This window comes from Pseudorasbora parva, chromosome 7, assembly GCF_024679245.1.
Source record: "Pseudorasbora parva isolate DD20220531a chromosome 7, ASM2467924v1, whole genome shotgun sequence".
Lineage (NCBI taxonomy): Eukaryota > Metazoa > Chordata > Actinopteri > Cypriniformes > Gobionidae > Pseudorasbora > Pseudorasbora parva.
This window is the reverse complement of record NC_090178.1, coordinates 23,239,873-23,267,692: the sequence shown is the minus strand read 5'-3', so window position 1 is coordinate 23,267,692 and position 27,820 is coordinate 23,239,873. Positions and strand designations below refer to the sequence as shown.

The 27,820-nt window shown below is 36.4% G+C and overlaps 1 protein-coding gene across 5 annotated transcripts; it reads right to left on the bottom strand.

Moving 5' to 3' along the window:
- Positions 1-1,144: 1,144 nt before the first annotated feature.
- On the bottom strand, positions 1,145-26,092 carry dtnbp1a (dystrobrevin binding protein 1a). Of its 5 annotated transcripts, none has more exons than XM_067448666.1 (10): positions 25,682-26,092; positions 25,017-25,070; positions 24,679-24,729; positions 24,442-24,502; positions 24,213-24,345; positions 20,327-20,459; positions 19,299-19,321; positions 7,319-7,474; positions 6,596-6,739; positions 1,145-1,839 (listed from the first exon to the last, which is right to left on the bottom strand). In XM_067448666.1, exons 1-10 carry the CDS (start codon positions 25,735-25,737, stop codon positions 1,550-1,552), a joined length of 1,101 nt encoding a protein of 366 aa, XP_067304767.1. In that variant the 5' UTR covers positions 25,738-26,092; the 3' UTR covers positions 1,145-1,549. The 5 variants fall into 5 exon arrangements, with proteins under 5 accessions (XP_067304767.1, XP_067304771.1, XP_067304769.1 ...); XM_067448670.1 differs by having other exon boundaries at positions 6,596-6,730; XM_067448668.1 differs by having other exon boundaries at positions 24,679-24,726.
- Between the last annotated feature and the right edge of the window lie 1,728 nt (positions 26,093-27,820).

Here is a 27,820-nt window from a genome sequence, read left to right as displayed (position 1 = left end):
ATAGTGCTATTAAATTATTATTCATGTTTTTAAAGATTAACTTTGAACAACATATGATGACAGTTGATCTATGTAAGTCTGTGTAAGCTGAGAAAAAAAATCTGAAATAATGCAACTGTTCACCGTGCATTTTTGCACCGTTATTAAATATTATTAAAACACTTTTAATAATACATTAGCGTCTGTTTAAATGAACATTGATAAATGCTTTAGAAGTATTTTTTTTATTGGTAGTTCATGTTGACTAATGTTATCAAATGTGGTGTTGTATATTTGACTATATATTTAGAACTAACGTTCAGAATGTTCGGGTAATGTTTTTAAAAGAAATTAATACTTTTATCCAGCAAAGAAAGACGCATTAAATTTATCTAGTGTGACAGTACAGTCCATTGGTTAAAAAAAAAAAAATCTAATAAATGCCTTTGTAAAAATCTAATACAAACTTTCTATTTATCAGAGAAACCTGGTAAAAATATTAAGTAGCACAACTGCTTTTAGCATTGATAAGAAATGTTACTTGAGCAGCAAATCGGCCAATTAGAATGATTTCTGAACGATCATCTGACACTGAAAACGGGACAAAATGGCTGCTGAAAATTCAGCTTTGCCATCACAGGAATAAATAGCATTTGAAAATATATTACAATAGAAGAGTTACTTTAATATTTTACAATATTACTTTTTTGTTTTGTTTTTAACAGTATTTTTAAATAAATACAGTCTTGGTGAGCATAAGTTTTTAAATTATTAAATTAAAATAATTATAATTAAAAAACATAAGCAATAAAAAAAATTGTGCCACTCCAAACTTTTGAAAGGTAGTGTTCATCAAAAACGGCAGAACAATCCTAGTTCTTAAAAACATCCCTTATCAAAACCTATGCAGTCAGACTCTACTCTTCCTTTTAAACCCTGATTGTCACTGCAGGTACGTGATAATTCAGTACATTTCCCCAGGGTAACAGGGTTTCAGAGCAACAGCTTGCAGTACAGCGAGCCTGTAAATTCTGTAACCACAGATGGTTCGAATGCTCCCAGCTATTTTTATACCAGAGACTGCAAAATCTTTGGTGGAAGATATTTTCTTTAGATAAGTATGATTCGAAATATCAGTCCTTCACTGAGAATGTCCATGAGGCAATTACTTCAAGGTATATTTTATTTCAGTCAGCTCAAAAAATGAGCTCTGCATTACAAACTCATGCAACATACATCAGGGATATTAGCAGGAACACTGTAAAATGTTTATTATTTTCTATATAATTCTGGTGCAGCGGGTAATACGAAGAATTGTATCATACATTGTGTTGGTTTATTTATATTGTGAAAAACTAAAATCACAGTGCTAACAGTCTGAAAGAGCTGCTCTCAAGGCTGAGCACAGACAGTGTTCTACAAGGCTCCAAAACCTTCATCTCAAAGTGTCACATTAAGCCATGAAGAAACATCTGGCTGGACTTCAGCACTCCTGTCAGGGCACTGATGTAAAACAGGTTTTCATCTCCAGAAACCAACTTGAGCAAGTGCGTTTCCCCCTGCGTGGCCACTAGAGGGCCTGTGTGTCGCTGTCGTCCGAGCTTTTGAGCGCCTCTGTTTCTGGGAGGCCCATGAGGGCTGTGTCAGCATGTACCTCCTCTTCATCTGACTGGACCAGCGGGGAGTCGCCGCTGCTTTCCCCGCTGCCATCCTCTTCATCCGGACCCTCGGTCACGCCGCTGATGGTGTCAGTGCAGGAGGAAGAGATGGAGGACACGGCCTGCCGCTGCTCTGTCTGTGAGGGCACCTTCAGGCTAAAGTCTGATGGGGATGAGCCAGGTTCCAGAGCTGGGCCACCTGCTGGACAGATAGAACAAGGTTAAAATATGTCTCACTATCTATTTCCGAATATTAATTAGCACTAAAGTGCAGTCACGACCCTGAATATTTCCATGCCATGCAGAGACACAGTGAGAGCCTTGTGTGTTCACAGTCATTCCAGCACAATATTGGCACTTTCTTCTTGCATTTTCTGCTCTGACTTGAAAAGGAAATCTCTTGAAAACGAACAAATTAACCAGAATATTACAAATGCAAAGATCTTAAGCCCTAAAGGCATTTTTAGAGTAGTTTTTTTTTCTGAGTGACACACAAAAGTAAAGACTCATAACCCGGAGCTATAGTAAGGAGAGGCAAAAGGTAGCTATCATTCGAGAGAACACCATTTTTAGGGGGGTAAATTTCATTACATTTGGAGATTCTCATGCTGAGAGAAACTGCTGATTAAAGACAAAAAAAAAGTGTGCTCAAGGGAAATTTTTACATCTCTCTTTTTTGGAATGCAATAACTGGGGAAGGTAATAAAGTAGTTATTCTTTTTTTGGTGAAGTTCCCCTATATGCGAGCTGAATCTGTTTAAAATGACATGGCGATAGCATAAAGTAATCAAAAGTTACAGCGTTTGGAACCAAGGTAGCCTTTTTGTTTAGCCCTTGACACCTGGAAGGTATTTTTCAAGTTTCCTCCATTAGGAACAGGACCTCTTGATCGAGACAATGGATTATGCTGATTTTGGTTCATTTCAATAGGGAGCATCCACTGTAATTAATGAGGGGCTTTTTTCTATGATCTGAAGTAGGGCTGTGCAATATATCAAAATTATCGAAATATCGCAAATGTACATATCGCAATATGCATATCGCAATGGCACACAATATCTGAATGATTTTAATAGGCTACTTCAACATTGTGAATATACACACTCAGTTATGTCACTGTCTTGATGAGTATTCATGTAAACCTAGTCGGTTATGCTTTAAGTGAACGATATCAGACGGGGAAAGAAGCCAAATGCGTGTCAATAGGATCCATGCATTAGCTCTTAAAGTGACAGGCGACTAATACAGTAAACCTGCCACTGTCTGTACACAGTGTATATTTAAAGCATGTGAAAACTACTGTTTTTAGTTCTTATCTTTAATAACAAAGATAAATTAAAATAAAATAAAATATTCTCCACCCCTAGTTCAGGATATTTTGTTTAACTGGATGTTTTTGATGTTAAGTTTTAGGTTGATATAACAATATATTACCAAGTCAAGCAAAGAGGTTTTGGTATTTTAAATATTGGAATTTTTAGCTTGATTACAATGAGTTTAAAATGATATTGTTCTAATATTGCTAAAATTGTATTGCTAAAACACTGCGGGTCACTTTCAGAAGTTGTAGCGACGCTTTCTTTTCCCAGAAAAATGTCAAACATAAATAATATCATTCTCAGTTTTTAAATAGATATTTTTAATATAATTTAAATAGATTTTAACACACTAATAGTACTATCGTATCGCATATTGAATAGCGCATTATTTAACAAGATATTGCATATCACATTTTTCTTCAATATCGCACAGCCCTAATCTGAAGTAATAAGACAGTAAAACTACATTTGATTTTACTTGGCTACACGTACACCTGTGGGCTTGTATGCGTTATAACTCAATGAGAGAATATCTTTAAGTGACAGATTATGGTGAGTTTTCCACAATGAGAGCATGTTTTATAAAGTTACAAGAGAAAACGTGATATAAATGCCGCATTCGTATTCCACTCTAGGAGACCTTTTTATGAAAACATTTTTTTATTTATTCATCAGCAAACTCAGTACTAATTAGGAGTTAATCAAATTTGCTTCATTGATTGTAAAGTTCAGACACCTATTTAGTTATAAAAAATTGGATTATTTTTTTCATAGCTAGGTAGCGCTGCACACTCCTCCGGTTTACAGGCACTCATTACAAGTTGGTTAGATGCATTTAAAAGCTCAGTTTCTAAGCTTTAAAATGAGATCTAATTTGCGTTCCATTTAGCGAATTGCTTAGTAATTTGATAATAATTTTTTTCGTAGGGAATATTTTAAATCTGTCATGTAGGATGGAATGTCTGCACATTATTCTGGAAAGTGGTCAAATCTGTTTGTTTTTGTTGTTTCTTCAGACAGTGGTGTCAGTGTCTGCTTTGGTTGTTATAGCTATGATATAGGTGTCACCAAATTATTTTCTTGATGGAAAACTGGAAATAAGCAACAGAAGAGGCACTACTGAATTTTCTATTTCCATTTTTAAATGGGACTTACTCCTGGACAAACAACACATCTAGACCACCACTGTCCTACTTTAACCAGGTAAATAATCACTGAAATAATACAGTAATTAATAATTGTATTTATGTTAAGTACACTCTCAAAAAGGATGTTATTCCTTAACACATTTTCTGTGATTATTTCAACACATTGTCATTTTGTGTTAAATGTGTTTAAAAAATAAAAATGCACCTGTCCAATGTGTGTTGATTGTCATCCAATCACATTGCTGCTTGTGTCACTTCTAATGAGCAAGTTTCCTTGCGCTTCACCTTTTCATCATCGGTGGATATCTTTGATGCACAGAGGTAAGGAAAATATCTGTATTCAGCATTATATGCTTTCAAAGATGTCTTTTATGGTCACTTGTAGATGGTCAAGTGGCTTTTTACACATATTTTTACTTTGTTACTGAACTTAAGTAAAATTTTCAAGTATCTACTTATTATTATTATTAAAGACGACGTGTGGTGAAAGCCAAGTTGTTAATGTTGTTTATATGCCCTATCAAGTCAACGTGTGGACAGGCTTTAGCATATCATCACACTATGCTGCGAAGTAGGGCTGCACGATTAATCAAACCACAATCGCAATTTGGCTTGTGCGAGATTATGAAAGCGCAAAGTGCGATTTTAATTAAATAAATAAATGCACAGTATGTTAGTGGAGAGCGGCTCTGTGATCAGGAGTAAATGCTGCTGAGTCGTTATTTGATTCGCTTATAGGTTGAAAAAAGCAACACATGTCAAACATCTTCACAAACTAGTAATGTGCAGCATTGTAACAAAATACATTTAAAACACTTTTTAACTCACTTCGTCAGTCGAGTGTTTGTAAGCTGATGTGGCTGAAGACCATGCATTATTATATCAGCACTGCATACTTTATTATAATGAAAACACCAGAGAAGGCTTGAAGAACTCAAATACACCATATGATGCAGTCGTGTTTACTGTCTTCGTTTCATGAGTCAAAGCATTTCTATCTTTTTTTTATGCAGCCTACAGCACTTTGTCTGGCTATCACCAGACCAAGCTCAATTTAAAATTGAACATTGGTCTGGGGAGTCTGGTCTGTATGTTCTACTGCACAAGAGATGTGATCAATGGGCAATATTCAAATGACTCTGTATGCAATTGGATAGTCCTTCAACCAATCAGACCACAAGAGGTGGGGCAACCCCATCTGTCATTGTGTAAAACCCGCCAATAGTCTGTGATTGGTTCCTGCAAAAGTGTAACCGAAGCAGTAGAAATGAATGTACAGGTGCCCAGACTGAGTTGCGGGGCGAAATCAAATCGTCGGCAGATCTGGCTGGGTTTACCCAGTCTATGCAGTGCTAACTCCACATTAGGGATTTCCTGAAAACTAAATTAACTTCTCTGAGGCAAATGTGGAGTTTCTGCTCAAGGGAGCCCTCTGGCTTCCAGTATGAATGAAACTTTTAGGTAAAAAAATAAGAAAAAGAATGCTTCTCTCTAATTAAATCTATTTGACAATACATGTTTTACTTTAGTGTACAGTGGATGCATAAGAGGCTACTTTTTCATATTAAAGACAGACTTTAAGAATTTTTAACAATAAATCCTTAGACCTTTTTTTATGATTTTTAGTCATATGCTGTCTGCATAATAACAGGTAGCACAGCGGTTTTGCTGTAAAAAGTTTGGTAAAAAAAAAAAAAAAAAAATGTATATATTATATTGTAATATTTATCAAATACTCTATTTTAAATGTTATTGTAAAAGTAATATTATTTTGTTAAATATTTTTATTTAGCAGTAATAATAATCATAATTATTAGTCATATTAATATATAAACACAACATTTTATATTCACGCGCACTTTTCATATAAAAAATAAACATCGCATTTCAAATCACAATTTTACCAGAATAATCGCAAGTCGATATTTTCCCCAAAGCGTGCAGTCCTACAGCGAAGCAAGAGTTTTAAGGGATTAAATGATTGACTACAAAGGGCCTTTGAGATTATCCGTTAGCTCTTCTAGGACACTTTCATTGAAACAATAACGTTTAAATTACAATTCAATAATGCTGAAATATTATTTTTTATGAAAATTCAGGATTAATACATTCTATATAAACAACATGCTGTGTTTTATTGCAAACAAGTTGTTCAAATGAAACAAAAATTACATATTTGACAAATTTGTAACTAACAGATTACGATTTCAACACTTTCTATGTAAAGAGGAATAACACACCGGTTGAGTTAAAAGGAACACGGAACGTGTTGGCCTTATCTAGACAAAAAAGTGTGTTATGAAACAACGCAGGAAACACAATTTCCAATGCCACAACAAATTCCTTGTGTGAGTGAGCACACTTGTCCAATAAAACTGTTTCTGTTTCTGATTCTGAATTCGTCACAGTAGTTCTTTGTGTTATTTTTCTGTAAGCACCTAAATAAATGCAAGGGAAAAAAAAATCAGGTTACATTAAACTCATAACCGACCTGTGTCAGGAGACGAAGCGCTGCTCTCTTCACCTACAGAGCTGAGGAAGACATCGAGAGCCTCGTGGTCGGATACATCTGTGAGATCCATTTGTTCCAACAGATCAACATTCACCTCCATTGAGGACATACTGCCTATTGGATCTGCCCCAGAAGAGGAAAGAAAACCAAACACAATTACTTCTTCCACTTTGGGAACCCAAACACCAAACCAGCTGATCGCTTTAAAACCTACAGAACAGCAGATTTAGTTCAGGAAGATTTCACAACACAATACAATTAATGAATTGACACAATGACGAAACTAGGACAAAGATGATGTCCTGAAGAATAAGGGATGCATGGGAAACCATACCTCACACATCAGGGCAGCATTAAGGCAGGAGAGAGGAAAGAGAAGACCATCAACATCCTTGCATATGCTCTTTAACCTCGCATAGAACACGTTTAAATATTCATAAAGAGAAGGATAGAGGCGTGAGCAGCACATCCTATAGAGCGGCTGTGATTCAAACTGGGTTTCACTGCTGTGTCCTCAAGTTAACTATCAAAAAGAGAACTCCATTTTGACTGCTAAAACATTGTCTTACACTAGACACTAAACGCACATTGCACTACATGAGGTGAGTAAATATAATAGTGTTGTTGAGAGCATTACAAATCAATTTTTATGTGTTTGAACAATTATGTGCCGAAGTGGTCCTTATAAAATAGGTAACTGACCTCTCCTATCCGTGATCTGGAGGTACCCTGTGGAGAGGTACTGCTCCATGTCTTGCTGAAAAGCCTCTTCGAAGTACTTCTGTCGCTCCTTTAGCTTGACTTGCTGCACATGCTCCATCTCCAGCACTTTCTGGGCATGTTCTGCATCGAGCTCAGCTAAAGAGAGACATAAAACACCAAGTAGGATTACAAAATGAGAGAGAGAGAGAGAGAGAGAGAGAGCGAGAGAGAGAGAGAGAGAGAGAGAGAGAGAGAGAGAGAGAGAGAGAGAGAGAGAGAGAGATGGAAAGGGAAGTGGATTCATACTCAGAGAATCAATGTAGAAACATACAACACTTGCATAAAGCAATTACATAACACTTCTTCATATAGAGTGAATACAGTTGTATGTTTGTGTTCATATTAACAAGTTCAATAGAAATGCATTTACAATTTTACTGATGCCACTGGTGTATCAAGTTAATCCACCATTGTGGATAAAGTGTAACAATCGTCTACTAATATCTTTTTCTCAATTATCAACATTCTAAAAACTACTGTTCAAAAGAAAAAAAACCTTGTGCTTACCAAGGCTGCATTTATTTGCTCAAAATTTCAGTAAAAACAGTAATATTGTGAAATATTACAATAATGTACATTAACTCTTTCGTATTTTACTATAATTTAAAATGTAATTTATTCCTGTGACGTCATGCCGAATTTCAGCAGCCATTTCTTCACTACTCTACAGTGTCACATGATCCTTCGGAAATCATTTTAATATGCTGATTCGGTGCTGAAATATTATTATCAGTTGAAAATGGTTATGCTGCTGAATATGTTTGTGAAACCCATGTCACACCCTTTTCAGGATTATTTGATGAATATAAAGTTCACAAGAGCAGCATTTATTAGAAATCGATTTTTTATTTTACAATTAAGTCTTTAGTGATACATTTTTGATCAATTTAATACATCCTTGCTAAATAAAATGATTAAATATTTGAAAATTAAATCTACTTGTATTCATTTTTCAAGACCACTGCAAATTTGCTAATGCAAACCTCTGAGATCTAACATTTTCAAACATGTTACACAAATGTCTTTTCGGCATGCTAGCTTACCGCAGCGAGTGATGTTTTTCTAGAAGAGGTGGCTTAGAATGCAATGCTTCTTTTGTGTGAGTGGCACAAGAGTGGGTGTGCTTATTGCAAGTGATACAAGATGTGCAAAGAAATTCTTTATCTTTTTCAGGAAGTACATACTCTTTTCTCTAAAAAGCAGGAAGTCTGTCTATGCTATTTGAATGCCACCATCTGCGGAGTTTATGGGTGTGATGCACGCATAAATAGATCTGGTACAAACATCCTGTCAAAGCTCATGGTGTCACAGCCTAAATGCAACTTCCAGAATGAAATGTTGATTTGACCACCAAAAATGTAATATTACGCAAAAGATTTCCCCTGCAACTCCCTGAAGACCAAATATTTCAAGACATGGTCACCACTCGCCTTCTGTGCTGGAGAAACATTTAATGCATCAAGTATAGATACAGCAAGATCAAATATATAGCAGACTTTGTCTACAGCCATCCTGTGTTATGTAATGAAAAAAGGAGTCCATTGACAAAGTGCGCCTCTATTATTAGGATGTGGGGTTAATCACAGTGCTGTCACATATTCTTTTTCAACAGATGCTAGTTAAGCAGTGTTAAATAAAAGTGCTAAGCTGAATCTAAACATGTTCACTAGGAAACCAAGTTGCCCATTTCAGCACAACATTAGCCTTGCTAAAGTGGGCTATGTAAATGAAGATGATGCAAGCACATTTAAAATGAACTGAATATGTATGCATGTATTTTCATGACATTAGCACTGATATCTGGTTGACACGCTCCGCCTGAGCTAATAACCTTCTTCAACCCCTCACGCTTGTCAAATCAATATTTCACAGTAGAATCATTATTATCCCATCTCTTTACTAATAATACTACCTAAAAAGTCCTTGTGCTTTGAGTCCATGCTAATTTAAATTTGGTATGAAGGTAAATGACAAATAAGATTTTAGGCTTAATATATTGATATGAAAGGGAATATTTCTAACCATTTCCATTATTTTACACTACTGTTCAAAAGATTGAATGTTTTATTGTTTTTGAAAGTGTTTTATGATAACCAAGGCTGCATTTATTCAATCAAAAAGACAGCAAAAACAGTAATATTGTGAAATATTACAATTTAAAATAACCTACAATATTGTTTCCATTTCAGCAGCCATAACTCAAGTCTCCAGTGTCACATGATCCTTCAAAAATTATTCTAATATGCTGATTTACATTTTTTATTATTACCAATGTTTGAAAACCTTTGTGTTGCTTCATATTTTTGTGGAAACCATGATTAAAAAAAAAAATCTTCCAGGATTCTTTTTTGAATAGAAAGTTCAAAAGAACAGCATTTATTTGACGTAGAAGTCTTTTGTAACATTATAAATGTCTTCATTGTCACTTTTGATCAATTTAAGGCATCCTTTGTAAATAAAAGTATAAATATCTTCAGGAAACTGCTTTAAAGGGATAGTTCACCCAAAAAATGTTAATTATGTCAGTAATTACTCACCCTCATGTCGTTCCCAACCAATAAGACCTTCATTCATCTTCAGAACACAAATTAAGATATTTTTGATGAAATCCAAGAGCCCTCTGACCCCTCTATAGACAGCTACTTAACCAATCAACACTTTCAAGGTCCAGAAAGGTAGTAAAAACAGTTTTGTTAAAATAGTCCATGTGACTCCAGTGGTTAAAACTTAATTTTAATGAAGCGACAAGAATACTTTTTGTGTGACAAAAACAAACAAAAAAATGACTTTATTTAACAATTTTTTCACGTCTGTGTCAGTCTTACGTCGTCAGCTCCTGCTTCAGCATCACAAGCATGCATTATGGTGCTCGTGAACAGCATCGATCAACGCTAATCCGCCGTTTTGGGAAGCGCTGCACTGTATTTACTACGTCAACAGAGTAGGAGACTGACACAGACGTGAAGAAATTGTTGAATAAGGTCTTTATTTTCGTTTGTTTTCGTGCCCAAAAAGTATTCTTGTTGGTTTTCATTTTTATTTTTATTACTGCTGTAACAGGAAACACAAATATGATAAATATGGCAATATACACACTGACTCTCCAACATGTAGCCTTGCATAGACAACTCTAAATTTGTGACATCAACCTTATTTAATGGCTGTTCTTTTTTTTTTAAATGGAATACATTCAAGCTAGCTTTTAATGCTTTAAGCAATAGAAGGAATTGCAATGGGGCAGGTTCAATGCATTTTACTTACTAACATGAAATTTCATTTATTTATTATTCACTTATTTTTTAATTTCACTAACATGAGGAATGACACAGACAAGGGGTCAAGGTTAGCTTTTAGCTCCTGCTGGTAGACGCCATCTGGCTGTGAAAAGCATCTTTCTCCTTTGACAACCATTCAAAAGCAGACGGATATTCTGACTGATAAGAACCTAACAAACATATATATGGCATGAAATGGATTTATATTTTTCCTGTCTGATGCCGTTGACGTCAAAGCCGTGAAGGGATTGGGATTGTTCCTCATACCTCATGAATATAGTTACTTTATTCTATTTTATGCACTTGAGGTTAGGGTGATTAGCTCAAAACACCCTGACAGCAGAAGGGGGGGGGGGGGGGGGGGGGGTCCTACACCATCTAAGCAAATGCCATTTAGATGAATGGCAATCCTAACAGATCACTTTCTTCCTAGAAATATTCCATGTCCACAGGAACTAAATCATGGATACAGAATAAAATAACCAGATCTGCAGAGCTAAGCCTTCCGTCACATTTTCCGTTACGTGCATGTGACAGCTAATGATAGATGGCGGCACATGGTGAGCCCGAGGCTCTCTGATCACACTTGTCACATCCTCCACACATATTCCTCAGAAAAAAGAGAAACGTGAAAGTCACCATGAAATTAAAATGGACATTTAGAATGGAATATTGCAGTATTTATTATAAATTATTTATCCATGCAAAATTGTTTTAATTCAGGTGCCTTTGTAATATTTAATAAAAATAACCCCTCCCTATTTCAACTACATATCTTCTCCGATGAGGGCAGGACAACCTGCCACTCACATGAGATGGACCAATAGCAAACCACCATTAAATAAATTCTCCATGGACAAAATCAAAATCTACTCTTTTTTCTTGCTCAAGACATCATTTCACTCAGATATACACAACAATAGGGGGAAATGTATGAATGAATTAACTGCAACTTCCATTTTATACCCACTTTGAGACCGTTCATGAGGGTCAATGGATAGAACCACAGCTACGACTTCAACAACAGTTTCATGGTCTGCTCACTGGGAACATGGCCAGATTACACTGATGACAATGTTCATAAAAAACTCTATCAATCTTTCATTAGGAAAAGAAACACATATTAGAGATGGATGGGGCATCTTGAAGTTAATCAGTAGAGCATCTGGCAGCAGATAGTAATGCAGGTTCAGCCCATGGGCCAGACAGGTTAATGACTTATTCTAATGAGCTGATCTGCCTCCGCACACAGAACAAAACCCCAGAATCCAGCAACGGGAAGAGGAAAGAGGAATGTATGAACACCGTCTTCTGGACTGACAGTTCATTCAACACATGGGTGTTCAAGATCACTCATCTCCCCAGCCGCAGTCAATTAGGATGGACAATGAGCTAGAAATAGTCTCTAGTTTGTCTCATGCTGGTAACACTTTATTTAACAGTGTCCTTCTTACATGTTACATGTACTTTAGGGCTGGGACAAAATATTGATATGGCAATAATTGATACACTAGTGCCAAATATTGATGTTTTAATTAATAAATCTACATAGATTTCCCTTCTCCCGGCATTGGCTCCCCCACTTCATGGCTCCTCATAATGTTAACTTAACATGAACATAAGTTAACTAGTATAAGAAAAAAAAAAGTTTTTAACAGGGATGGCGGACAGCAGTGAGTAAAAAAATAAAAGCCCCAGCCACGTTTAAGTCTGAAGTCTAAAAAACATATATTTAACCTTTTTTTACAGACCTTTTGTTTTAATAGTTAGACATATTGTGATGCATCATTATAGAATAGTCTAGAAATATATTGATTATCGCAGAATTGCTGTATCATGGTATTATTGGTATCATGAGTCATGTCTCGTGAAGTACCCTGTGATTCCCACCCCTAATGTACTTGTAACAGTAAATATGCATAATTACAAGCAACTAACCCTAAACCAAACCGTATTTTTAAGCCTACCCTATACAGCATTTCAGATTTTCAGTTTGTAAATAAACGGCACCAAGATACTTCCGGGTGGCAGAACGTGAGTGGCTTATACTGACCAACTGAAGAGATCCAGCCGGCTACTGTAAACAGTTACATAGATAAAAACGTTGTTGATTAAAGTTTAAACTATGATATACAGTATACGCCATCAGATATACAGAAAAGGTGTAGGATTGTATTGCTTTCTTTCAAAAAAAGTAAATATATCCAGCGAAACCTGTTGGTGAGGTGGTTAAAGCAAGTGGAGGTCATCAAAAGTAGTTAGTGCTACAGAGAAGTATTCTCAAAACGGTCCATCTACAAAATCATAGCAGAGCATAATTATCTTCAGCTGGGGAAATTTGAGACTAATATGAATAAACTTAAGGTCTCTTTTGAAGATCAAACTCATTGCCAGTAACTGCCTGAAGTAAAAGTATTATACAAAGAAGAGACAGAACTTCTAGTGTCATGTAGGCTACTGATTAAATGTCAATGGAAGAAATAGGAAAAGCAAAACATAGTTGTAGGCTACTGCTGATGAGGATTGATGCGTGTACCACATTGGTTTCATCACTGCGAGTTTAGTTTGAGTGAATGCCTAAGGTTAGCGGAGTAGCGCTAGTCTACAGCACGCTATCCTTTTCACAGTCAGACGCCATCTGATCCGACTCCGAGCAACAGAAAATGATCATAGCCTTTTTAGTTAGAGAACAGGGAAATAGACCAACTACCAGAGCCTAACATATTGTAAGTCAAACAGCAATAGTCACTAAAATAACTACTCAATGGTAGGATGAGGCTCATTTAAAAAATATGGTAGTAGACTAGCGCTACAACTACTAGACCAAGGTTAGGCATTTCATGTATTGCTATCTACTGAATTAGTTTGTCAGTCCCTCAATAATCTGAATTCAGTCCCTCAATAATGTTAACTATGTCTGAATTCCAAGCAATTTACTAGCGTTCTCATAGGAACGCTTCGGCTTTTGCCACCTGGAAGAACGTCTATTATGGTTGTGACATCATGGTGAATTGTCGTTTAGTAAGTACACTCAGAGAAAAAAGGTGTCAAAATTATACTTTTAAGGGGTCATGAATTGAGAAATTAACTTTCTCTTGAGCATTTGATATATAAAAGCTCAATCTAAAAATGTCCTTGTTAGTCAAATAAAAGCTTAAATTGACAGTTGGCTCAGCAAACGATCAATCTGCAAATGTGCTTCCCTGTGACATCAGAGTGCCGCATCGACAGAATACGACAAATGCCTGATTCTGTAGCCCCGCCCACTGACTCATGCATGACATTATATAGATAAATAACATAGGACTATGCGGAGCTAAACCGGATTGAACTTCTAAGCAATAAACATGCCTGGAAACCTTTGGATTCCAATATCAGCAATGCATGGCTGAACTTTATTTAAAAGACATTGCGCATCTGTTCGCTTCATTTTACTTTGGATTTGTTTGTAAACAAGAGACTGGATTTGCAGACAGAATGAGATTAAAAAACTATGCTGTGCCTTCTGGATCCAACAGGAATTAAACAACACATTAATGCGAGTAAACCATTTTTTTTTATATATGTGATAGTATTGCATTGTTACTGATTGTTTGATATGTACTGATTATGTGTCTGACTAAACATAACTTACCGTCCTGTCACAGGCTGGAGTATCCTTTGTATTTGAGGTGTTGTTGGTTCATTGTCTTGCAATACGGGATCAGACTCGAACATGTATGGGCCCAGGCTCGCAAAGCCTGACTCCCCGGAGCTAATGACAGGCTATTTTAAATAGTGAAATAACATTCCTATCTTTATGTGAGTTGTTTACACTCTTGATGTGATATTTGAAGAAAAAATAAAATTGCGGAAGTTTTGAACATGACGAATGGTCTGCAGTGAAGTTTTGCTGATGCATGTACTTATCATAATATGCAAAACTGTTATCCAATTACAGAAGTGGGCATTTACGTCCAAGTCTTTAACGCAACGCGTGCATAAAAAAACGAGCGTTTCAGGAGCTAGGCTAAAAACCAGGGTTGAAAATAGCCTATTACTAGCCTATTATTATGTTTTTGAATGTAAAAACCAGATTAACGTCATAAGACCTCAGACAACAGTATAACATTTTTTTAAAAAGTCAGTTCATGACAACTTTAAGGTACGTATACTCTAAGGTATTATTAATATGTAACTTTTAGGAGATTCATATAATATAATATCCCTCCCTCATCTCCCAATTGTTCTATACTTTCTAGTGAATGCTGAATCTCTGAGATAACTTAACCAGATTAAAAATGCATGAGCTCCCTAGAGATGCAGATCTACAACCCAATTTACAGGTCAAAATTCAACCAACTGGCACAATGGTCTGAGGACAAACAAGTTAAACAACCAGTATTTTGGCTCTTTAAGACATTGCCATTTTACAGCAATGCTCTCAATACATAGAGCAGTAAGAATAATAACCCCAACTTAAAATTAATAACTAGAACGCCATGGCAAGGAGGTCTTTCAAACTGATTTACAGCAACATTTCTTAATCTTGTATCCAGTATTTTATAAAAAATATAATTCTATGCACTGCATTGGCTTGCATTATGATGGCTGGTAATGAAAAGGCATAGAGACACAAAAGCCACAGTAGGCATCCTAAGCTGTGCTGAAATTCCATTACTAAAGCCTGCCAAACCCAAAGATATAAAACAATGACTGCAAACCACCAATTCAGATCCCTTGAAATACAGCCAGAACTGCGATACATTAGCACATTAAATTAACCTTACAACCATCTACTTAATATTGAAATAAAAAAAAGAGTGTCTGAAAACCTACAAGAATCTCTCATGCTGCTGTCCAGAGTTCCCGACGTGGACATTTTGTATTTCTCCTTGAAGAGTGCAGATGAGCTGAAAGCAGGACTTAAGCCTGAGACTGCAGATAAAGTGAGGCTGAAGAACAGCTAAATGAACATCTCATATTCTGCAGCCGTTTTTATTCCAGAAGCAGCTCCTCTATGGCCAGGAATGCTGAGACATTGCCTGCTCAGGGACACAGAGCTACAGATGCAGCTGGAGTGAGGAGGAAAGCAGGGAACATACCATTCACATCCTGTTATAGGGGTGAATGTCTGTAGAAAACTGAGTTTTGTTTAAAATTTTTGCCTTCATCGCTTTACAATCTGGGACTAATCAACCGATCTTATACTTTATACAACACTCAACTACACATATGATTAATGTTACAGTCAGAGAATTGGAGAACATGAATAACGGCAACATTACTGTGAATAATCATTAGTACTAATCACTAATTATTAGTTAGTGCCAAAAACACTGTAATCTGACACAGAAGCATATCACACACAAAAGTCATTGATAAATCTAAAAGTCTTTCATAGATATCAGCGTTGCATTTTACACTGCACATATTAGTGCAAAACCACAGCTACCATGTCCAGACGGGAAAAATGAATGAATAAAAACATTAAAAAAAATTAAAATCAAAAATAAAATAATTAAAAAATTAATTTATAAATAAATGCAAGTAAAAATAAAAAAATAAAAAAATAAAAACCGTATGAGGTGTAAAGCCTTGAAGCGCACTGCCCACACAAGCAGCGAGCCAATCTCAAGCAACACCACCTACGTACCAAAAGAAGTGTTATAAACAGTCTTTACCACTTTTGCAGGGACGAAGGCATTTTGTAGGATGTAAAATAAATAAATGTAAAAAAAACAAAAAAGTTGAATCCTTATTCTTAACATCTAATTTTCCATCAATTACAAAATAACCTCTACACTCAGGTGACCTAAATGTTCTCTAGATAAAAGGCACGGATATGTGAACAAAGATGCATATCTGCCTGAAAGCTATTTCTGTTAAGTACAGCATCTCAAACCGATACATCGAGGAGCTACGATGATGAAAGTGGATGTTATTTTCACAGGACAGTATGAACAGATGGAGCAGGCAGCCTCCCTTGGAGGTCAGTGTGGATTTAATGGCATCATGAGACCAAATAAAGACAGCAGCGTCCACTCACTAGAGCAGTTTTGCCTCCCTGAGGTTAATTAGTGTCGCCTGGGAAATTACTACACAGTTCTTCTCATTGTTGAGCACTCAATGAGCTTCATGATGTAAAATAAAATGCTAAAAAAAATATATATACAAAAAGAACCATTGCATTGGTCATTGGAAATGATCCGGCTGAGTCTGTGTTCTTTAATTTGCGTGTCATCAGAAGATCACGCACTGAACTTTCCACTCCCATCGGCGCATTTTTGGAATTGCACTCTCATGCTAATTTGCCCTGTTTAGTAAATCTTGCCCATGCTCTCTCAACTTCTTGTTGTTTAAGAAAAAAGATGTTTAAGAAATGGTTAATATATATATATATATATATATATATATATATATATATATATATATATATATATATATATATATATATATATATATATATATATATATATAATTTTAATTCATTAAAATTATGATACTTATATAATATATTTATAATTACATAATTAAATACACTACCGTTCAAAAGCTTGGCCTCTGTAAAGATTTTCAAGGAAAATCTGTTTTTAAAAGAAGTCTCTTATGCTTACCAAGGCTAGATTTATTTGATCAAAATAATATCATAACACTAACATTGTCAAATATTATTACAATTCAAAAAAAAATCCTTTTTATTTTAATATATTTTAAATTAAATTTATTTTTAAATGCTGAAAAAAATGCATTCAAAAGAACAGCATTTATCTTAATTATTCATGAATAAAGCTTTTGCAACATTATAAATGTCTATACTGTCACTTGATCAATTTAATGCATCCCTTTTAAATACATGTATTAATTTGTCTTTCCCCAAAAAATAAATAAAATAAAATAATTACCAACACAAAACATTTAAATGGTAGAATAATGTTACAAAATTTTACAATTACACAATTTTTACACAACTGTTTCAACATTGATAACAATCATATATTTATTGAGCAGTAAATCATTTTAGAATGATTTCTGAAGGATCATGTGACACTGAAGACTGGAGCAATGATTCTCAAAATTCAGCTTTGCATCACAGGAATAAATAACATTTTAAAATATATTCAAATAGAAAACAGGTATTTTATATTTTGTATATTGTATTTCTAATAACATAACTTCAGCCTTGGTGAGCAGAAGAGACTTATTTAAAAACATTAAAAAATCTTATTGTAGTAAAATAAGTATTTGAACACCCTGCTATTTTGCAAGTTCTCCCAATTAGAAATCATGGAGGGGTCTGAAATTGTCATCGTAGGTGCATGTCCACTGTGAGAGACATAATCTAAAAAAAATCTAAAATTAAAATTAAAAATAAAAATCACAATATATGATTTTTTTAAACTATTTATTTGTTTGATACAGCTGCAAATAAGTATTTGAACACCTGTCTATCAGCTAGAATTCTGACCCTCAAAGACCTGTTAGTCTGCCTTCATGTCCACCTCCACTTCATTTATTATCCTAAATTAGACGCACCTGTTTGAGGTCGTTAGCTGCATAAAGACACCTGTCCACCCCATACAATCAATAAGAATCCAAATACTAACATGGCTAAGACCAAAGAGCTGTCCAAAGACACTAGACACAAAATTGTACACCTCCACAAGGCTGGAATGGGCTACAGGGAAATTGCCAAGCAGCTTGGTGAAAAAAGTTCCACTGTTGGAGCAATCATTAGAAAATGGAAGAAGCTAAACATGACTGTCAATCTCCCTCGGACTGGGGCTCCATGCAAGATCTCACCTTGTGGGGTTTCAATGATCCTAAGAAAGGTGAGAAATCAGCCCAGAACTACACAGGAGGAGCCGGTCAATGACCTGAAAAGAGCTGAGACCACCGTTTCCACGGTTACTGTTGGTAATATACTAAGACGTCAGGGTTTGAAATCATGCATGGCACGGAAGGTTCCCTGCTTAAACCAGCACATGTCCAGGCCCGTCTTAAGTATGCCAATGACCATTTGGATGATCCAGAGGAGTCATGGGAGAAAGTCATGTGGTCAGATGAGACCAAAATAGAACGTTTTGGTCATAATTCCACTAAACGTGTTTGGAGAAAGAAGAATGATGAGTACCATCACAAGAACACCATCCCTACTGTGAAGCATGGGGGTGGTAGCATCATGCTTTGGGGGTGTTTTTCTGTACATGGGACAGGGCGACTGCACTGTATTAAGGAGAGAATGACTGGACTGGGATGTATTGCGAGAAGACCCATCTTCAATGCTCTAGCTAAGGGAAGGAGGTTGTTGGGGAACAACCTCCTTCCCTCAGTTAGAGCATTGAAGATGGGTCGAGGCTGGGTCTTCCAACATGACAATGACCCGAAGCACACAGCCAGGATAACATACATTGTGATTTCTGGATTTTTTTTTAGATTTTAGATTATGTCTCTCACAGTGGACATGCACCTACAATGACAATTTCAGACCCCTCTCCAAGTGGGAGAACTTGCAAAATAGCAGGGTGTTCAAATACTTATTTTCCTCACTGTATACACACGCACGCACATATTAAGATTTTATTTTATTTATTTATTTACTCATTCATATTAGCTGTAGAGTTGGACTGATTGTGCTTTTTGAGATTAAAAAAAATATTTCTTACCTTTGAAAGACTCAAGCTCTTTCCTAGAAAACAAATTTAAAAAAAGAGTTACATATACAACAAATACATACAGAGCACCACCAATGCATAAGATCTCACCAGATGTCACATTAAGTCAGCCCCATTTAAAACAGGCACGGATTCCCGAGAAAACGAGGCTACAGCATTTCATTGGTGCTGACTACTTTTGCATCTGTGTTTGTACTAATGAATACCCACACGAAGAAGGAGAAGGGAACTGAGAACTGAGCCCAGCTGTTTTCCAACTCACTGGGCAAAGCCAGAGATGTATGATTTAGCTACAGGCTCAAACAGCGAGAGCATTCAGTATCAAAAGGAACACAACACATATACATGCTTTTTTTAATATATATGTTGATTGTGTATTCATATAGTAAAAGGACATTTGGGTGTTTTCCTTGATGCTTATTTCTGTGTTTATTCAATGCATTGTGAAATATGCAAAACACACTGTGTGCAGTTTTACTGTCTAAACAGCAGGTGTTGCACTGCTTTCTTTTAGACAAACTCTTATTCAATACAGGTGCCCCGCTAATATGTTTGCTTTGCCAGGGTGAAAAATATTGTCAAATATTGTCAAAATGACAAGCTATGTTATGTGACTTCATTAAGATAAAGTTGCAAACCCTTGATGGACAGATCCTTCGTGTTCTGCAGTTATTTTGTGACTGAGCAGATCAAATTACCATGAAATGCAGCACAGTGTCCCAATCACAGCATGCCTTCTGAACACTCATCTCTCAATGAGCAAATGCTAAAGGGGAAATGGCAATGCCTGTGATGATACGGGTGTTTGATGCTGTGAGAACTATGCATTTATGGTTATCATAGCTTCTTTTATCTTTCCTACAGAAAGCTTGCACAAAAGGTTTTTGACATATAGAGCTGGTTATAAGTCAGCCAATGGGACAAAGACAGCAGAAAGCAAAAGTAATGGCTAAAAGACATAATGGACACATTTAACTGTCTGGGGTCTTTATTTAAGAGCAAATAAAGAATGCTTTTACCTTTTCTTCTTCTTGTAGTTTTCCAGCTGCAGGATATGAAAGTGCTTGTAGCGCTGATGATCACACTGAGCGCACAAATCCTCAAGATATATCAGACGACTCTCCATCTCTTCAAAATCAGCCTCCAGGTGAGCTGTTCAAACATACGGAAGATTAAAGCAGTTTATAACATGTTAAAGCAAATATTATGTGTAGTAAAAAAATTGCCAAAGCCCCTATAATGTGTGCATCCTATCAAATTGAATCAATGTGCTACTAGCATACATACATAACACTACATACATACATAATATTACAGACTACAAAATGAGCACAAATTAATAAACAGTGAATTATAATATAGGCAAATGATTTGCTGTCAGTGCGAGTTGCACAAAGGCAGAACTTTATATAGCTACATAACACCACCAAGTGGCAACATTAAAAAGTGCCTATAAATCCATGAGAATTTGCAGAATTTCTCTGATTTTGAGCTCTGGATTCTCAGAGGGAATGTGAATAAAAAAAACGTAATTTCACTCAATGTGAAGTAGAATTTATCGTTGGCGAGGTGGAAAAGAGGAGCAAAATGTTTTTTGAAGGGTACAGTGTGGGCATTACTAATGCCAAAAAGGCACTTGAGTGGGTGGCAAAAGGTTGCAGATGGCGTAAATGCTGTAGCCTCACAACCTCGGACTGTAGCCGAAAATAACAAAAATTGGTCGGAAATCAAAGTTGGGGCAAAAAAGCATCTAGCGCTCTATCGCCAGAGTGTGTCTTCCACGAGTGGGGGAAAGGGGACACCGCTTGATGAGAATTTCTAATTTTCTTTCTGAACGGTTGAGACATAGCCTATGTCTAAGTTATTTTATCAAAAATAAAACAAACCAAAGGCATATGCATGAATATCATTATTCTGTAGCTGATGAAGAAATTTTTACTATGAAAACAACTTTCAAAGTTGTTTTCATACAATACATACATTCATCCATCCATCCATCGGTATATCTGCTCTGCCAGATGGACACATTGACGAGAATATAAGTTTTGTACATTATTTCGTTCTGTTAACCATATTATTTATGAGGATGAATTGCATAACGTGCCAATATTATTTCAGAACATATTTCACTTTTCTTTTTGCAAATATGTGTTAATTTGCATTTCTGTTGTAATATTCTGTTTAATTTAGTTTATTTTACACTGCAGATTGATCAAACGGGTGTTCGTGTAAGCTGTAAATTGTAAGCTGTAACATGTGAAGTCTTCATCTTATTTATGAGAGGCAGTATTGCCATTTCTTTACAAAACGGTCTACAGTTTCACACACTTTCATGTGTTTCTTCCATCTGTCGACAGTGTCACCATTTCTCATTTCACCCGTTTTTGTGCAAACGCATGAATCAGAGCTTGCGTGAAGGACTGCACATTGTCCCGTCAAGTTTGCTTTTTATAAATAGTAATACCAATTATTGCGTAGAGAGCGGCATACCCCTTCTTTTGCGAGCACGCAACATTTATAAAGGAGGCCCCTGAAGCACATAACCTGCTTCTCAGATGATAGTTGGACTACGCATTCTTATAATGGCTCAACACTACAGATGCATATTACACAAAAAAATAATTTTGTACAAAACACTACAAAAGAGATTATAACAACTGAACGATCAGAGCTACTCTAGAATGCTATTGTGTTTCAGTCAGCACAATACACTTTGTAAGTGAGCCAAGTCTCAGGACTGAAGCCAAAAGGTGCAACATTACGGCATGAACAACAGCGACTGACATCAGCAGATGGAGCTCCACAGGAATCACTCTCATTACCACCATGTATCACAGTTACACACAGAGTGTATACTATGGTGCGTAGACAAATGCTCTGCAAAGGCAGTCAAGGTGATCATATTTCTCTACCATCACAGTAAATGCTCCATGAGATGTACAACAAGCACTGATCTCAAAGGTATCATAAAAGTAGTCTATTTGAGTTTCACTTTATTTCAAGATAGCTTTGTATAAGGAACAAATGGAAATGTAAGTGATTATTCACTGATAATTCCCCCTTTCACAGCAGCTCAGTTTGGCAAGTCAGGGCGAATTGTGTCAGCTTGGGATAAAGTTTCAATATATGGAAGTACAAATGCAGACATTCCACCTCTCCCAGAAGGTCCAGGAGTCTCTAGCATAGTGATAGGGACTCCCTGATGCCCGCAAATGATATAAAGTATTAGGCCTGATACGATAACTCATTTTTGTGTTTCGCAATATATCGTCCCAGAAATAATTGAGATAAACAATATTATTGTCATTTTAAGACTACTTTATGCCACTGAATATATAAGCCTAATATAACAGCATAATAATGCAAGTAGACCTAAACACTTTCAAATGACCACCTTTTAATTCTTTAGATCATGGAAATTAAGGGTAAAAAATATATTATCCTAAATAAAAATATATAAAAAATTGAAAAAATGATAAATAAACATTTTCTCTTGTGAAACGACTTTTACACTTTCCATTATGCGCTGACATTTATGTGCACTGGAACAGGGGATTGCAGCTTTGAAATCCAGTCCATTTGGGCTTATTCTTCCAAACTGTCAGTAGATGTCAGGAAAACACTATAACGCCTCTAATGGCGCCCTTTTTCACCTGCCGATAACTTCTCTGTGTATGAAGGAACTGCCCAAGAACCACTTTAGCCTCCGTCACAGAAAATATACAAGATGTCAGCCCATTCCAGTAAAATGCTGGTGAAATTCATCATCATGTAAACATTATGGGCTAGCCTAGAAATCTAGACGCACCCTAGCGGCAGCAAATTTAATCTGCCCGCAAGTGTCGTCTTATCAACTCTCAATACCCTTCTGAGCTGTATTCCCCTAACTCTTGCCGGACCAATCACAGCGTGTATAGAGTCGGTGGGCGGGGCCATAATGACGATGGCCGAGTTGCGTTTGCGTGCTTCTAGTAAACACAGAAACTGGCGAACGGCGGCGGCCTTTCGAATCAGCTTTGACCGCGACTCTGGAAGACTTGGAGTTAAGCTTTTCTCTGAGAAAAGAACAAAGAACGGCACTGAAGTCATTCTTAAAAAGGGAAGATGTGTTCGGAGTTTTTCTGACCGGATACGGCAAATGTTTAATCTATCAACAAGCTCTGTTTCACCTTTGTTGCTCTGGTTGGTTGTAGCGCTATCCTATAGCGTGCAGAAGGAGTTTGAAAGACAACCGTTTATCCCGCCCCTCGGATTGAGCCCTGTCTATGGTGAGTTTCCAGACCAAACATCTTGATGTGGGCCTGGCTTGTCAGGCTAATTATGGGCGATATCTTGCATCAAAAAACATTATTGAGGTCATGTACATATATTGAGCGATATATCGATATATTGAGTATTGCGACAGGACTATAAAGTATCCCAGAAAACGAGCGAGTGAAAGAAAAAACCTGTTTCCACCTGGTCATCAGATACGTTTTCGGGGCAATCCCAAGTGGTCAGCCAAGATGCATTACTGTTACATCTGGTATATCATGCGTTTCAAATGCGTATTCTGTGACCAATTGCATTCAGATTTTGTGGAGACCCTCGCCCTTTTTTTTCATCATACACAACAACACTACTTTCAGTTTCGGTGAACAAATACTAATGAATGAATGAACCGTATTAGTTAGGGAACCAGCTGGGACTTGTGCCATTTCCCAGATATGAGTTTTTGCAGAATGGAATGTCTGCAAATGAGTTTTAAAAATCATGTCAGAGAGAAAGAAATGACTGGCATAACAGTTAAAACTAAAGTAATATTAATAACCTCCTTTTCTATCATCATCTAGTATCCGTGTATAGATAACTATTATTTTTCATTGATTAAAATTTGTATGTGTGATGACTTTGTGACCGTCTCACCGATACGTGAGGTGATACTCTCAAGATCCGAGAGGAAAGCAGGGATCTGTTGCAGTTGTTCCTGCAGCTCACGCACTGCTCCTCGTCTCTTCTCCCAGTGTGCACACAGCATCACAACTTCCCCGTCCACCATCTGACAAATCACAGGGTTTATTACCATGGTTACAGCACCACAAATGTGTCAAATGTACAAATGTACAAATGTACAGAATGTAATGTGTGAACTTACTTCCCCAGCCTTAGCACACTCTTTACCCCGTTTATGAAGGGAGACCCAAGTGTCTTCATATCTGGTGAAGAAACAACCCGAACATTAAACATAAAAAAACAGTTATTACTACACTAATCAACTACAGATATTTATTTAAATATTTCCTTGGATTCCATTTCACTGAAATGTTTATTGACACCTTGACATCATTAAAATTTCTGGTATGATTGTGTACAAAAAAGAAAAGTAACTTACCGACTGAGTAACTCGACTCCTGCAGAATATTCAGGAATGTGCTCATCTCTTCTGGGAGAATATAGGACAAAAAATATATGTACATCCTCAAAAACAGTATAACCTGACATTTTTTACTTTGTATGATTATTTGGTCAAGCCCCATGAGGAAAACAGATTATAAATCATATTAAATGATGTTTGAATAAAAAAGTAAAATGCTGCACATTTTCTGTGGGTGTAATGTTTAGGCAATAACAAAAATATAATTAGCCAGTATAAAACCATTATGCCTCTGGAGAGTCTACATGATGATATATAAACAAGTTTGTGTGTGTTTGTCCTGAAAAACACATTACCTTTGTTTTTTCTTTACTTTCGCCTCCTTGGATTTGTCACTCAGGGTCTTGATTCTGAGAAGTTTTGAAACATGACAGTAAAAATCCTAATAATATCCTTAGTTACAAAACTATAATATTTTATTGTTTGGTTGCATTCATATATTTTGGTTGGTTTAGTTTATTGCCGTTATTGAAAACATGCACCCAGTGTCACTTGGAAATATTTACATTTTCTCATGTAAAACTTGTTTAAGAAAATGCAATGGCTCGCAGTAGTGTTGTTTCGCCCATCACATGACAGTCAGCTGGAAGTTATTGCAATTCCAGATTGCAGTTGTTAGCATTCGGCTAACTTTACAGCACTGAACATCTCGTGTCCCTCTTCCAACAAATATACATTATTAAATACATTTTCTTTCTTTTAATATCCTGCAGCCTTTGTTGTGTGAATATTAAGTCAAAAACAAACTACAATCTTGGCCGTAAGTGAGATGATTAGCAGGCTAATTAGCTAGCATCGACTTATCGTACACTCTCGTGGAGAAACCAAAGCAGAAGTTAGATTAATATTGGTAATACGTGTTCAAGCTCTAAAGGTTATCTAATTTTGCGATCTCAACACCTTATTAACACTCTGGAGAAGAGTAGAAGAGTAGAAAGGCAGCCAGCCAGCGCATACGTACCCAGATGTGAAGTCCTGCTGCACCGTTTGCAGTCTCTCTCTGAAATTCTCAAACATGTCCTTGAGCTGCTTTAATTCCTCTACACAGGCTTGATGGAGGACATTTATGTTAGATCTGTCTGTGCTTAATCTTTCACGAGGGCTTCAGTCATCCTTTGTCAGATGGCAATATCCTAATGTCCCGTTGTGGGTTTTGTTCCGTCGGACAATGTCTGTCTGGAGGACTATAGTAGCTGGCTTATTCATCCAGCCTCTATTTACCTCCTCAATAATCAATAAAATATCTGGATCACTGTATTATTAACATCACATTTAGTTTTATCCAGAGTTAGAAAATGTGATTCAGCGTCGTCTGTCGGACAGCCGCACTAACGTAAGCCCTTCCTGTAATAGTTAAACACACGCCCCCTAACTGAGAGTGAAAGTGACAGAACGAAGGCAATTCTCTGATTCATTTGAGCGAATCGGTTCATTCGTGCGAATCGTTTAAATTAACCAGATTCGAAAAACGTATTGCCAGTAAATAAATAATTAATTACAGACATGGCGTAGAGATAACGCTGGGTTAGCGAGGCATGTTAAGCCCTTAGGGAGGAAAAAACATACAGCTTAAGCCTTATGAAACCAGGGATGAATGTGCTAATTTAGGTTGTCAGATAAAAAAGTAAAATCAGATTTATACACGTCCTTCTCAAAGATTTAGCATATTGTGATAAAGTTCATTATTTTCCATAATGTAATGATAAAAAATAAACTTTCATATATTTTAGATTCATTGCACACCAACTGAAATATTTCTGGTCTTTTATTGTTTTAATAGGCTACTGGTGATTTTGGCATAGCTCATGAAAACCCAAAATTCCTATCTCAAAAAAATTGCATATTTCATCCAACCAATAAAAGAAAAGTGTTTTTAATTTATAAAAAAAGTCAACCTTCAAATAATTATGTTCAGTTATGCACTCAATACTTGGTCAGGAATCCTTTCGCAGAAATGTCTGCTTCAGTGCGGCGTGGCTTGGAGGCGATCAATCTGTGGCACTGCTGAGGTGTTATGGAGGCCCAGGATGCTTCAATAGCAGCCTTAAGCTCATCCAGAGTGTTGGGTCTTGCGTCTCTCAACTTTCTCTTCACAATATCCCACAGATTCTCTATGGAGTTCAGGTCAGGAGAGTTGGCAGGCCAATATTGAGCACCGTAATAGCCTACCATGGTCAGTAAACCATTTACCAGTGGTTTTGGCACTGTGAGCAGGTGCCAGGTCGTGCTGAAAAACGAAATCTCCATAAAGCTTTTCAGCAGATGGAAGCAGTGGTGTAGTCTAGATTTTTGTAGTGAATACTGTGATCCCCCCCGCCACCACCACCAGCCTGATACGCATCCACCCCAGAGCGACACACAACAGGCACCACCACACTCACTAATGCATAAAGTATGCATCTACATGTAATTGAGAGCATTATAAAGACTGCTTATGTAAAATTACTAAGTAAGAAGAGCATTTTTTGCAGTGTGTGTTTACTGCAGTTTCGTGTCACGCATGTGTTCATATGCATATTCAGTAGTCAGAGATGGGCATAAATACATGGAAATGTATTTAAAATACAAATACAAAATACTGTGTGGAAAAATGTATTTAAATACAAATACAAAATAATGTGTGGAAAAATGTATTTAAATACAAATACAGTATTTTGTATTTTGAAAATACACCAAATACATGTGAAATTGGCAATTCAGTGAAGGGATCCATATTAGGCTGTAATCTATCTGGGCCTATTCTGAATGCCAAAAAGCATTTAGATGTGTGCGACTGCTTAGAAACTTTCGTTTTCAATTTGAATTTGAATTTCCTTTAGCGGCAGTTATAATAACACAAATTACGTCAATAACTCATTCGTCCTCACTTCTTTTTCCACTCCAACATTCCAATTATTCTTGCCCACTAAAAGCTGCACAGATATATGTGCTTACACCGATAGGCCTATCTATGTAAATGATTTAGAAAAAGTTCCATCGATTCACATTTTATATTATTGCTACGAATCTACAATATGTATTGTCATATGATATCACTCATCCCTAACATGCAATAACGTTAATACTTCAAACACATTTGACAAGCTACTTTAATCAACAA